The sequence below is a fragment of the Bombina bombina genome, chromosome 12, assembly GCF_027579735.1.
Source record: "Bombina bombina isolate aBomBom1 chromosome 12, aBomBom1.pri, whole genome shotgun sequence".
Taxonomy (NCBI): Eukaryota; Metazoa; Chordata; class Amphibia; order Anura; family Bombinatoridae; genus Bombina; species Bombina bombina.
The window spans coordinates 9,750,885-9,764,644 of NC_069510.1; the positions used below are offsets into that span (position 1 = coordinate 9,750,885).

At 40.6% G+C, this 13,760-nt stretch overlaps 1 protein-coding gene across 6 annotated transcripts in view; it reads right to left on the reverse strand.

Annotated features, from left to right (window-relative positions):
- RAPGEF1 (Rap guanine nucleotide exchange factor 1) overlaps positions 1-13,760 on the reverse strand; it is a 270,865-nt gene that overhangs the window by 107,413 nt on the left and 149,692 nt on the right. For all 6 annotated transcript variants that reach the window (XM_053695533.1, XM_053695530.1, XM_053695528.1 and 3 more), the window contains exon 10: positions 1,621-1,823. In XM_053695533.1, coding sequence (XP_053551508.1) covers positions 1,621-1,823 — 203 coding nt within the window. The remainder of the gene's footprint in view (positions 1-1,620; positions 1,824-13,760) is intronic.

The window sequence follows — 13,760 nt, forward strand, 5'->3', positions numbered from 1 at the left end:
CCTGTTGGGGAAGAGAATATCCCACAAGTAAGGATGACGCCGTGGACCGGACACACCTATGTTGGAGAAATCAGTGTAACACGAGTTAGTTGGCATTTGCCTGAATATTAATCTTCAGGCTGCTGATCAGAGCACCCTCAGCTGTGTACAATTCACAGCTATTAACATGTGGCCTGTAATTAGTTGTAAACAAAACCTCACAAGCGTCAAGCACCGCTCCACATGCTAATTTATCACAACATTGCACTGCTCTTTAATGGGACAAAGAAATACAATTGTGATAAATAGAGTGCAATATACTCAACAACAAAGCCAATGAATTCATGCTCAACAAGCACTACAAGTCATAAAGACAATTATGTTTAACTACAGAAATGTGAAATTAAAAGCCCCTTAACCCAAATAAAATAGATTTGGCTGTAAAACAACTAAAGGGAAATGAAAGACAACTTTTTTCTTTTGTGAGTCAGACACAGCATACAATAAAAATAAAGTTACTAATTTACTTTGATTAACACATTTGCTTAATCCCCATGGTATTCTGTGCTAAAGAGATACCTAGGTAGGTGTCTGGTGCACTACATGACAGGAAACAGCACTGCCCTCTAGTAGAAGTAAATAATAAAGTTGTTCTCCGGCTATTCTTTGCTTTAAATACAGAATTCGTTTTATCATTTTTTATTAGTATTTAATGTCCATTTAATGAGCGAGTGCAAATGGCCGCAGGTAAAATCATAAATAGGGCAGGGATAAATGCTGTCATAGTAAATAAGTGAATGTTGTCATAGATACGAACAATAAAATGACAGCAGGTGCCCTGACTAACACCTACCACAAGAATTGTATAATAAAACCACTGCTATATGACAGCACACTATACTGACTGGCAGCAGACAAGCCGAGCCTCTCTGTGGGCCGAGTGACAGCCAAGATCAGATCACTGCTCCTACTTCAGGTAAAATGTGATGAAGCCTTGGTGAGGTTGCTAAAAGGAACATGTGTCATGTACTTGCTGTGCGCTTCTTTATCTGGATCATGTCAGCCATCATGATGGAGCGGCTAATATGAAAATAATGTGTGATGCACTACATAATACACAATAAGGAGTTACAGTATATAATATACATACACACACACACTTTATATCTGTTTTACTAACTGCATATTACATTCTGCTTATATGTACATGACGGCAGATTTCTGAATCCCACTTCCTTTACAAACAGTAGCAACCAGAAATATATGCAAGAGAGTGAAAAGGGTTGTAAAGATAAGTGTTCAGTGTGAAGTCCTCCTGAGCAGATGGAGACAACATTATATAAGAACTGTACTCTGCCTCGAGGAACTGTTTTCTTTCATCTTTAAGTACCATTTGACAGATGCTTATACCAACCATGGTACAATGCTTTGCTTCCCGGCTACCTTCTCACACACAAACCTTATTATAACACTTGCAGAGGAGGGATACACACACATTTAGTGATGATTTACAGACAACTGGCACGGACTGTATAAGTGACATAAGGTGTGGGCAGCAACAAGCACATCCCCCACACACTGAAATTAATAAAGGAATGCACTCGCTAATCTGAGGTGGGAGTCACGTAGATTTGCACTCACCAACTGTCTCTGCTTTGGGGGCAGCGCAGGAGGCGGAATGGACTCATGCCCGGAATCGAGGCTACTGAAGGAGTCGTTAAAACCGTATACTTCTCGTAGGTGCTTGTTCTTCTGCTGGTAGATGTGCTCATTTTGGGGCGTCTGATAGAAAACGGACGGTTGTGGCTCCGAGTAATCTTCCACAAAGCGCATGTACGTCATCACTATAAGAAAGCAGACAGCAGTTAGATAGAGATGTACTAGTAAAGCGCATGTACGTCATCACTATAAGAAAGCAGACAGCAGTTAGATAGAGATGCACTAGTAAAGCGCAGGTACGTCATCACTATAACAAAGCAGACAGCAGTAAGATAGAGATGCCTAGTAAAGCACATGTACGTCATCACTATAACAAAGAAGACAGCAGTGAGATAGAGATGTACTAGTAAAGCGCATGTACGTCATCACTATAACAAAGCAGACAGCAGTTAGATAGAGATGCCTAGTAAAGCACATGTACGTGATCACTCTAACAAAGAAGACAGCAGTGAGATAGAGATGTACTAGTAAGGCGCATGTACGTCATCACTATAACAAAGCAGACAGCAGTTAGATAGAGATGCACTAGTAAAGCGCATGTACGTCATCACTATAACAAAGCAGACAGCAGTGAGATAGAGATGTACTAGTAAAGCGCATGTACGTCATCACTATAACAAAGCAGACAGCAGTGAGATAGAGATGTACTAGTAAGGCGCATGTACGTCATCACTATAACAAAGCAGACAGCAGTTAGAGATGCACTAGTAAAGCGCATGTACATCATCACTATAACAAAGCAGACAGCAGTGAGATAGAGATGTACTAGTAAAGCGCATGTACGTCATCACTATAACAAAGCAGACAGCAGTGAGATAGAGATGCACTAGTAAAGCGCATGTACGTCATCACTATAACAAAGCAGACAGCAGTAAGATAGAGATGCACTAGTAAAGCGCATGTACGTCATCACTATAACAAAGCAGACAGCAGTAAGATAGAGATGCCTAGTAAAGCGCATGTACGTCATCACTATAACAAAGCAGACAGCAGTTAGAGATGCACTAGTAAAGCGCATGTAAGTCATCACTATAACAAAGCAGACAGCAGTGAGATAGGGATGTACTAGTAAAGCGCATGTACGTCATCACTATAACAAAGCAGACAGCAGTGAGATAGAGATGTACTAGTAAAGCGCATGTACGTCATCACTATAACAAAGCAGACAGCAGTTAAAGATGTACTAGTAAAGCGCATGTACGTCATCACTATAAGAAAGCAGACAGCAGTTAGATAGAGATGCACTAGTAAAACGCATGTACGTCATCACTATAACAAAGCAGACAGCAGTGAGATAGAGATGTACTAGTAAAGCGCATGTATATCATCACTATAACAAAGCAGACAGCAGTGAGATAGGGATGTACTAGTAAAGCGCATGTACGTCATCACTATAACAAAGCAGACAGCAGTGAGATAGAGATGTACTAGTAAAGCGCATGTACGTCATCACTATAACAAAGCAGACAGCAGTTAGAGATGTACTAGTAAAGCGCATGTACATCATCACTATAAGAAAGCAGACAGCAGTTAGATAGAGATGCACTAGTAAAACGCATGTACGTCATCACTATAACAAAGCAGACAGCAGTGAGATAGAGATGTACTAGTAAAGCGCATGTATATCATCACTATAACACAGCAGACAGCAGTGAGATAGGGATGTACTAGTAAAGCGCATGTACGTCATCACTATAACAAAGCAGACAGCAGTTAGAGATGCACTAGTAAAGCGCATGTACGTCATCACTATAACAAAGCAGACAGCAGTGAGATAGGGATGTACTAGTAAAGCGCATGTACGTCATCACTATAACAAAGCAGACAGCAGTAAGATAGAGATGCACTAGTAAAGCGCATGTACGTCATCACTATAACAAAGCAGACAGCAGTAAGATAGAGATGCCTAGTAAAGCGCATGTACGTCATCACTATAACAAAGCAGACAGCAGTGAGATAGAGATGCACTAGTAAAGCACATGTACGTCATCACTATAACAAAGCAGACAGCAGTGAGATAGAGATGCACAAGTAAAGCGCATGAACGTCATCACTATAACAAAGCAGACAGCAGTAAGATAGAGATGCACTAGTAAAGCGCATGTACGTCATCACTATAACAAAGCAGACAGCAGTTAGAGATGTACATGTACTAGTAAAGCGTATGAACGTCATCACAATAACAAAGCAGACAGCAGTGAGATAGAGATGTACTAGTAAAGCGCATGTACGTCATCACTATAACAAAGCAGACAGCAGTGAGATAGAGATGCACTAGTAAAGCGCATGTACGTCATCACTATAACAAAGCAGACAGCAGTTAGTGATGTACTAGTAAAGCGCATGAACGTCATCACTATAACAAAGCAGACAGCAGTGAGATAGAGATGTACTAGTAAAGCGCATGTACGTCATCACTATAACAAAGCAGACAGCAGTGAGATAGAGATGCACTAGTAAAGCGAATGTACGTCATCACTATAACAAAGCAGACAGCCGTTAGAGATGTACTAGTAAAGCGCATGTACGTCATCACTATAACAAAGCAGACAGCAGTTAGATAGAGATGCACTAGTAAAGCGCATGTACGTCATCACTATAACAAAGCAGACAGCAGTGAGATAGAGATGTACTAGTAAAGCGCATGTACGTCATCACTATAACAAAGCAGACAGCAGTGAGATAGAGATGTACTAGTAAAGCGCATGTACGTCATCACTATAACAAAGCAGACAGCAGTTAGATAGAGATGCACTAGTAAAGCGCATGTACGTCATCACTATAACAAAGCAGACAGCAGTGAGATAGAGATGTACTAGTAAAGCGCATGTACGTCATCACTATAACAAAGCAGACAGCAGTGAGATAGAGATGTACTAGTAAAGCGCATGTACGTCATCACTATAACAAAGCAGACAGCAGTTAGATAGAGATGCACTAGTAAAGCGCATGTAGGTCATCACTATAACAAAGCAGACAGTAGTGAGATAGAGATGCACTAGTAAAGCGCATGTACGTCATCACTATAACAAAGCAGACAGCAGTTAGATAGAGATGCACTAGTAAAGCGCATGTACGTCATCACTATAACAAAGCAGACAGCAGTTAGATAGAGATGCACTAGTAAAGCGCATGTACGTCATCACTATAACAAAGCAGACAGCAGTTAGATAGAGATGCACTAGTAAAGCGCATGTACGTCATCACTATAACAAAGCAGACAGCAGTTAGATAGAGATGCACTAGTAAAGCGCATGTACGTCATCACTATAACAAAGCAGACAGCAGTTAGAGATGCACTAGTAAAGCGCATGTACGTCATCACTATAACAAAGCAGACAGAAGTTAGATAGAGATGTACTAGTAAAGCGCATGTACGTCATCACTATAACAAAGCAGACAGCAGTGAGATAGAGATGTACTAGTAAAGCACATGTACGTCATCACTATAACAAAGCAGACAGCAGTTAGAGATGCACTAGTAAAGCGCATGTACGTCATCACTATAACAAAGCAGACAGCAGTTAGATAGAGATGCACTAGTAAAGCGCATGTACGTCATCACTATAACAAAGCAGACAGCAGTAAGATAGAGATGCCTAGTAAAGCGCATGTACGTCATCACTATAACAAAGCAGACAGCAGTGAGATAGAGATGCACTAGTAAAGCGCATGTACGTCATCACTATAACAAAGCAGACAGCAGTTAGAGATGCACTAGAAAAGCGCATGTACGTCATCACTATAACAAAGCAGACAGTAGTGAGATAGAGATGCCTAGTAAAGCGCATGTACGTCATCACTATAACAAAGCAGACAGCAGTGAGATAGAGATGTACTAGTAAAGCACATGTACGTCATCACTATAACAAAGCAGACAGCAGTGAGATAGAGATGCACTAGTAAAGCGCATGTACGTCATCACTATAACAAAGCAGACAGTAGTGAGATAGAGATGCACTAGTAAAGCGCATGTACGTCATCAATATAACAAAGCAGACAGCAGTTAGAGATGTACTAGTAAAGCGCATGAACGTCATCACTATAACAAAGCAGACAGCAGTGAGATAGAGATGCACTAGTAAAGCGCATGTATATCATCACCATAACAAAGCAGACAGCAGTTAGAGATGCACTAGTAAAGCGCATGTACGTCATCACTATAACAAAGCAGACAGCAGTGAGATGGAGATGCACTAGTAAAGCGCATGTACGTCATCACTATAACAAAGCAGACAGCAGTTAGATAGAGATGCACTAGTAAAGCGCATGTACGTCATCACTATAACAAAGCAGACAGTAGTGAGATAGAGATGCCTAGTAAAGCGCATGTACGTCATCACTATAACAAAGCAGACAGCAGTTAGATAGAGATGCACTAGTAAAGCGCATGTACGTCATCACTATAACAAAGCAGACAGCAGTTAGAGATGCACTAGTAAAGCGCATGTACGTCATCACTATAACAAAGCAGACAGCAGTTAGAGATGTACTAGTAAAGCGCATGAACGTCATCACTATAACAAAGCAGACAGTAGTGAGACAGAGATGTACTAGTAAAGCGCATGTACGTCATCACTATAACAAAGCAGACAGCAGTTAGTGATGTACTAGTAAAGCGCATGAACGTCATCACTATAACAAAGCAGACAGCAGTTAGATAGAGATGCACTAGTAAAGCGCATGTACATCATCACTATAACAAAGCAGACAGCAGTGAGATAGAGATGTACTAGTAAAGCGCATGTACGTCATCACTATAACAAAGCAGACAGCAGTGAGATAGAGATGCACTAGTAAAGCGCATGTACGTCATCACTATAACAAAGCAGACAGCAGTGAGATAGAGATGCACTAGTAAAGCGCATGTACGTCATCACTATAACAAAGCAGACAGCAGTGAGATAGGGATGTACTAGTAAAGCGCATGTACGTCATCAATATAACAAAGCAGACAGCAGTGAGATAGAGATGCACTAGTAAAGCGCATGTACGTCATCACTATAACAAAGCAGACAGCAGTTAGAGATGTACTAGTAAAGCGCATGTACGTCATCACTATAACAAAGCAGACAGCAGTTAGATATGTACTAGTAAGGCACATGTACGTCATCACTATAACAAAGCAGACAGCAGTGAGATAGAGATGCACTAGTAAAGCGCATGTACATCATCACTATAACAAAGCAGACAGCAGTGAGATAGAGATGTACTAGTAAAGCGCATGTACATCATCACTATAACAAAGCAGACAGCAGTTAGATAGAGATGCACTAGTAAAGCGCATGTACATCATCACTATAACAAAGCAGACAGCAGTGAGATAGAGATGTACTAGTAAAGCGCATGTACGTCATCACTATAACAAAGCAGACAGCAGTGAGATAGGGATGTACTAGTAAAGCGCATGTACGTCATCACTATAATAAAGCAGACAGCAGTGAGATAGAGATGTACTAGTAAAGCGCATGTACGTCATCACTATAACAAAGCAGACAGCAGTTAGAGATGCACTAGTAAAGCGCATGTACGTCATCACTATAACAAAGCAGACAGCAGTGAGATAGAGATGTACTAGTAAAGCGCATGTATGTCATCACTATAACAAAGCAGACAGCAGTGAGATAGAGATGTACTAGTAAAGCGCATGTACGTCATCACTATAACAAAGCAGACAGCAGTGAGATAGAGATGCACAAGTAAAGCGCATGTACGTCATCACTATAACAAAACAGACAGCAGTGAGATAGAGATGCACTAGTAAAGCGCATGAACGTCATCACTATAACAAAGCAGACAGCAGTTAGAGATGTACTAGTAAAGCGCATGTACATCATCACTATAACAAAGCAGACAGCAGTTAGAGATGTACTAGTAAAGCGCATGAACGTCATCACTATAACAAAGCAGACAGCAGTGAGATAGGGATGTACTAGTAAAGCGCATGTACGTCATCACTATAAAAAAGCAGACAGTAGTGAGATAGAGATGTACTAGTAAAGCGCATGTACGTCATCACTATAACAAAGCAGACAGCAGTTAGAGATGTACTAGTAAAGCGCATGTACGTCATCACTATAACAAAGCAGACAGCAGTGAGATAGAGATGTACTAGTAAAGCGCATGTATGTCATCACTATAACAAAGCAGACAGCAGTGAGATAGAGATGCACTAGTAAAGCGCATGAACGTCATCACTATAACAAAGCAGACAGCAGTGAGATAGAGATGTACTAGTAAAGCGCATGTACGTCATCACTATAACAAAGCAGACAGCAGTGAGATAGAGATGTACTAGTAAAGCGCATGTACGTCATCACTATAACAAAGCAGACAGCAGTTAGATAGAGATGTACTAGTAAAGAGCATGTATGTCATCACTATAACAAAGCAGACAGCAGTGAGATAGAGATGCACTAGTAAAGCGCATGAACGTCATCACTATAACAAAGCAGACAGCAGTGAGATAGAGATGCACTAGTAAAGCGCATGTATATCATCACTATAACAAAGCAGACAGCAGTTAGAGATGTACTAGTAAAGCGCATGTACGTCATCACTATAACAAAGCAGACAGCAGTTAGAGATGTACTAGTAAAGCACATGTACGTCATCACTATAACAAAGCAGACAGCAGTGAGATAGAGATGCACTAGTAAAGCGCATGTACATCATCACTATAACAAAGCAGACAGCAGTGAGATAGAGATGTACTAGTAAAGCACATGTACGTCATCACTATAACAAAGCAGACAGCAGTGAGATAGAGATGCACTAGTAAAGCGCATGTACGTCATCACTATAACAAAGCAGACAGCAGTGAGATAGAGATGTACTAGTAAAGCACATGTACGTCATCACTATAACAAAGCAGACAGCAGTGAGATAGAGATGCACTAGTAAAGCGCATGTACGTCATCACTATAACAAAGCAGACAGCAGTGAGATAGAGATGCACTAGTAAAGCGCATGTACGTCATCACTATAACAAAGCAGACAGCAGTTAGAGATGTACTAGTAAAGCGCATGTACGTCATCACTATAACAAAGCAGACAGCAGTGAGATAGAGATGCACTAGTAAAGCGCATGTATATCATCACTATAACAAAGCAGACAGCAGTTAGAGATGTACTAGTAAAGCGCATGTACGTCATCACTATAACAAAGCAGACAGCAGTGAGATAGAGATGTACTAGTAAAGCGCATGTATATCATCACTATAACAAAGCAGACAGCAGTTAGAGCTGTACTAGTAAAGCGCATGTATATCATCACTATAACAAAGCAGACAGCAGTTAGAGATGTACTAGTAAAGCGCATGTACATCATCACTATAACAAAGCAGACAGCAGTGAGATAGAGATGTACTAGTAAAGCGCATGTACATCATCACTATAACAAAGCAGACAGCAGTTAGATAAAGATGCACTAGTAAAGCGCATGTACATCATCACTATAACAAAGCAGACAGCAGTGAGATAGAGATGTACTAGTAAAGCGCATGTACGTCATCACTATAACAAAGCAGACAGCAGTGAGATAGAGATGCACTAGTAAAGCGCATGTACGTCATCACTATAACAAAGCAGACAGCAGTGAGATAGAGATGTACTAGTAAAGCGCATGTATATCATCACTATAACAAAGCAGACAGCAGTTAGAGATGTACTAGTAAAGCGCATGTACGTCATCACTATAACAAAGCAGACAGCAGTGAGATAGAGATGTACTAGTAAAGCGCATGTATATCATCACTATAACAAAGCAGACAGCAGTTAGAGATGTACTAGTAAAGCGCATGTATGTCATCACTATAACAAAGCAGACAGCAGTGAGATAGAGATGCACTAGTAAAGCGCATGTACATCATCACTATAACAAAGCAGACAGCAGTGAGATAGAGATGTACTAGTAAAGCGCATGTACATCATCACTATAACAAAGCAGACAGCAGTTAGATAGAGATGCACTAGTAAAGCGCATGTACATCATCACTATAACAAAGCAGACAGCAGTGAGATAGAGATGTACTAGTAAAGCGCATGTACGTCATCACTATAACAAAGCAGACAGCAGTGAGATAGAGATGCACTAGTAAAGCGCATGTACGTCATCACTATAACAAAGCAGACAGCAGTGAGATAGAGATGTACTAGTAAAGCGCATGTATATCATCACTATAACAAAGCAGACAGCAGTTAGAGATGTACTAGTAAAGCGCATGTATGTCATCACTATAACAAAGCAGACAGCAGTTAGAGATGCACTAGTAAAGCGCATGTATGTCATCACTATAACAAAGCAGACAGCAGTTAGAGATGTACTAGTAAAGCGCATGTATGTCATCACTATAACAAAGCAGACAGCAGTTAGAGATGCACTAGTAAAGCGCATGTACGTCATCACTATAACAAAGCAGACAGCAGTGAGATAGAGATGTACTAGTAAAACGCATGTACGTCATCACTATAACAAAGCAGACAGCAGTGAGATAGAGATGTACTAGTAAGGCGCATGTACGTCATCACTATAACAAAGCAGACAGCAGTGAGATAGAGATGCACTAGTAAAGCGCATGTACGTCATCACTATAACAAAGCAGACAGCAGTGAGATAGAGATGTACTAGTAAAGCGCATGTACGTCATCACTATAAAAAAGCAGACAGCAGTGAGATAGAGATGTACTAGTAAGGCACATGTACGTCATCACTATAACAAAGCAGACAGCAGTGAGTTAGAGATGCACTAGTAAAGCGCATGTACGTCATCACTATAACAAAGCAGACAGCAGTGAGATAGAGATGTACTAGTAAAGCGCATGTACGTCATCACTATAACAAAGCAGACAGCAGTGAGATAGAGATGTACTAGTAAAACGCATGTACGTCATCACTATAACAAAGCAGACAGCAGTGAGATAGAGATGTACTAGTAAGGCGCATGTACGTCATCACTATAACAAAGCAGACAGCAGTGAGATAGAGATGTACTAGTAAAGCGCATGTACGTCATCACTATAACAAAGCAGACAGCAGTGAGATAGAGATGTACTAGTAAAGCGCATGTACGTCATCACTATAACAAAGCAGAAAGCAGTGAGATAGAGATGTACTAGTAAAACGCATGTACGTCATCACTATAACAAAGCAGACAGCAGTGAGATAGAGATGTACTAGTAAGGCGCATGTACGTCATCACTATAACAAAGCAGACAGCAGTGAGATAGAGATGTACTAGTAAAGCGCATGTACGTCATCACTATAACAAAGCAGACAGCAGTGAGATAGAGATGTACTAGTAAAGCGCATGTACGTCATCACTATAACAAAGCAGACAGCAGTGAGATAGAGATGCACTAGTAAAGCGCATGTACATCATCACTATAACAAAGCAGACAGCAGTGAGATAGAGATGTACTAGTAAAGCACATGTACGTCATCACTATAACAAAGCAGACAGCAGTGAGATAGAGATGCACTAGTAAAGCGCATGTACGTCATCACTATAACAAAGCAGACAGCAGTGAGATAGAGATGTACTAGTAAAGCACATGTACGTCATCACTATAACAAAGCAGACAGCAGTGAGATAGAGATGCACTAGTAAAGCGCATGTACGTCATCACTATAACAAAGCAGACAGCAGTGAGATAGAGATGCACTAGTAAAGCGCATGTACGTCATCACTATAACAAAGCAGACAGCAGTTAGAGATGTACTAGTAAAGCGCATGTACGTCATCACTATAACAAAGCAGACAGCAGTGAGATAGAGATGCACTAGTAAAGCGCATGTATATCATCACTATAACAAAGCAGACAGCAGTTAGAGATGTACTAGTAAAGCGCATGTACGTCATCACTATAACAAAGCAGACAGCAGTGAGATAGAGATGTACTAGTAAAGCGCATGTATATCATCACTATAACAAAGCAGACAGCAGTTAGAGCTGTACTAGTAAAGCGCATGTATATCATCACTATAACAAAGCAGACAGCAGTTAGAGATGTACTAGTAAAGCGCATGTACATCATCACTATAACAAAGCAGACAGCAGTGAGATAGAGATGTACTAGTAAAGCGCATGTACATCATCACTATAACAAAGCAGACAGCAGTTAGATAAAGATGCACTAGTAAAGCGCATGTACATCATCACTATAACAAAGCAGACAGCAGTGAGATAGAGATGTACTAGTAAAGCGCATGTACGTCATCACTATAACAAAGCAGACAGCAGTGAGATAGAGATGCACTAGTAAAGCGCATGTACGTCATCACTATAACAAAGCAGACAGCAGTGAGATAGAGATGTACTAGTAAAGCGCATGTATATCATCACTATAACAAAGCAGACAGCAGTTAGAGATGTACTAGTAAAGCGCATGTACGTCATCACTATAACAAAGCAGACAGCAGTGAGATAGAGATGTACTAGTAAAGCGCATGTATATCATCACTATAACAAAGCAGACAGCAGTTAGAGATGTACTAGTAAAGCGCATGTATGTCATCACTATAACAAAGCAGACAGCAGTGAGATAGAGATGCACTAGTAAAGCGCATGTACATCATCACTATAACAAAGCAGACAGCAGTGAGATAGAGATGTACTAGTAAAGCGCATGTACATCATCACTATAACAAAGCAGACAGCAGTTAGATAGAGATGCACTAGTAAAGCGCATGTACATCATCACTATAACAAAGCAGACAGCAGTGAGATAGAGATGTACTAGTAAAGCGCATGTACGTCATCACTATAACAAAGCAGACAGCAGTGAGATAGAGATGCACTAGTAAAGCGCATGTACGTCATCACTATAACAAAGCAGACAGCAGTGAGATAGAGATGTACTAGTAAAGCGCATGTATATCATCACTATAACAAAGCAGACAGCAGTTAGAGATGTACTAGTAAAGCGCATGTATGTCATCACTATAACAAAGCAGACAGCAGTTAGAGATGCACTAGTAAAGCGCATGTATGTCATCACTATAACAAAGCAGACAGCAGTTAGAGATGTACTAGTAAAGCGCATGTATGTCATCACTATAACAAAGCAGACAGCAGTTAGAGATGCACTAGTAAAGCGCATGTACGTCATCACTATAACAAAGCAGACAGCAGTGAGATAGAGATGTACTAGTAAAACGCATGTACGTCATCACTATAACAAAGCAGACAGCAGTGAGATAGAGATGTACTAGTAAGGCGCATGTACGTCATCACTATAACAAAGCAGACAGCAGTGAGATAGAGATGCACTAGTAAAGCGCATGTACGTCATCACTATAACAAAGCAGACAGCAGTGAGATAGAGATGTACTAGTAAAGCGCATGTACGTCATCACTATAAAAAAGCAGACAGCAGTGAGATAGAGATGTACTAGTAAGGCACATGTACGTCATCACTATAACAAAGCAGACAGCAGTGAGTTAGAGATGCACTAGTAAAGCGCATGTACGTCATCACTATAACAAAGCAGACAGCAGTGAGATAGAGATGTACTAGTAAAGCGCATGTACGTCATCACTATAACAAAGCAGACAGCAGTGAGATAGAGATGTACTAGTAAAACGCATGTACGTCATCACTATAACAAAGCAGACAGCAGTGAGATAGAGATGTACTAGTAAGGCGCATGTACGTCATCACTATAACAAAGCAGACAGCAGTGAGATAGAGATGTACTAGTAAAGCGCATGTACGTCATCACTATAACAAAGCAGACAGCAGTGAGATAGAGATGTACTAGTAAAGCGCATGTACGTCATCACTATAACAAAGCAGAAAGCAGTGAGATAGAGATGTACTAGTAAAACGCATGTACGTCATCACTATAACAAAGCAGACAGCAGTGAGATAGAGATGTACTAGTAAGGCGCATGTACGTCATCACTATAACAAAGCAGACAGCAGTGAGATAGAGATGTACTAGTAAAGCGCATGTACGTCATCACTATAACAAAGCAGACAGCAGTGAGATAGAGATGTACTAGTAAAGCGCATGTACGTCATCACTATAACAAAGCAGACAGCAGTGAGATAGAGATGTA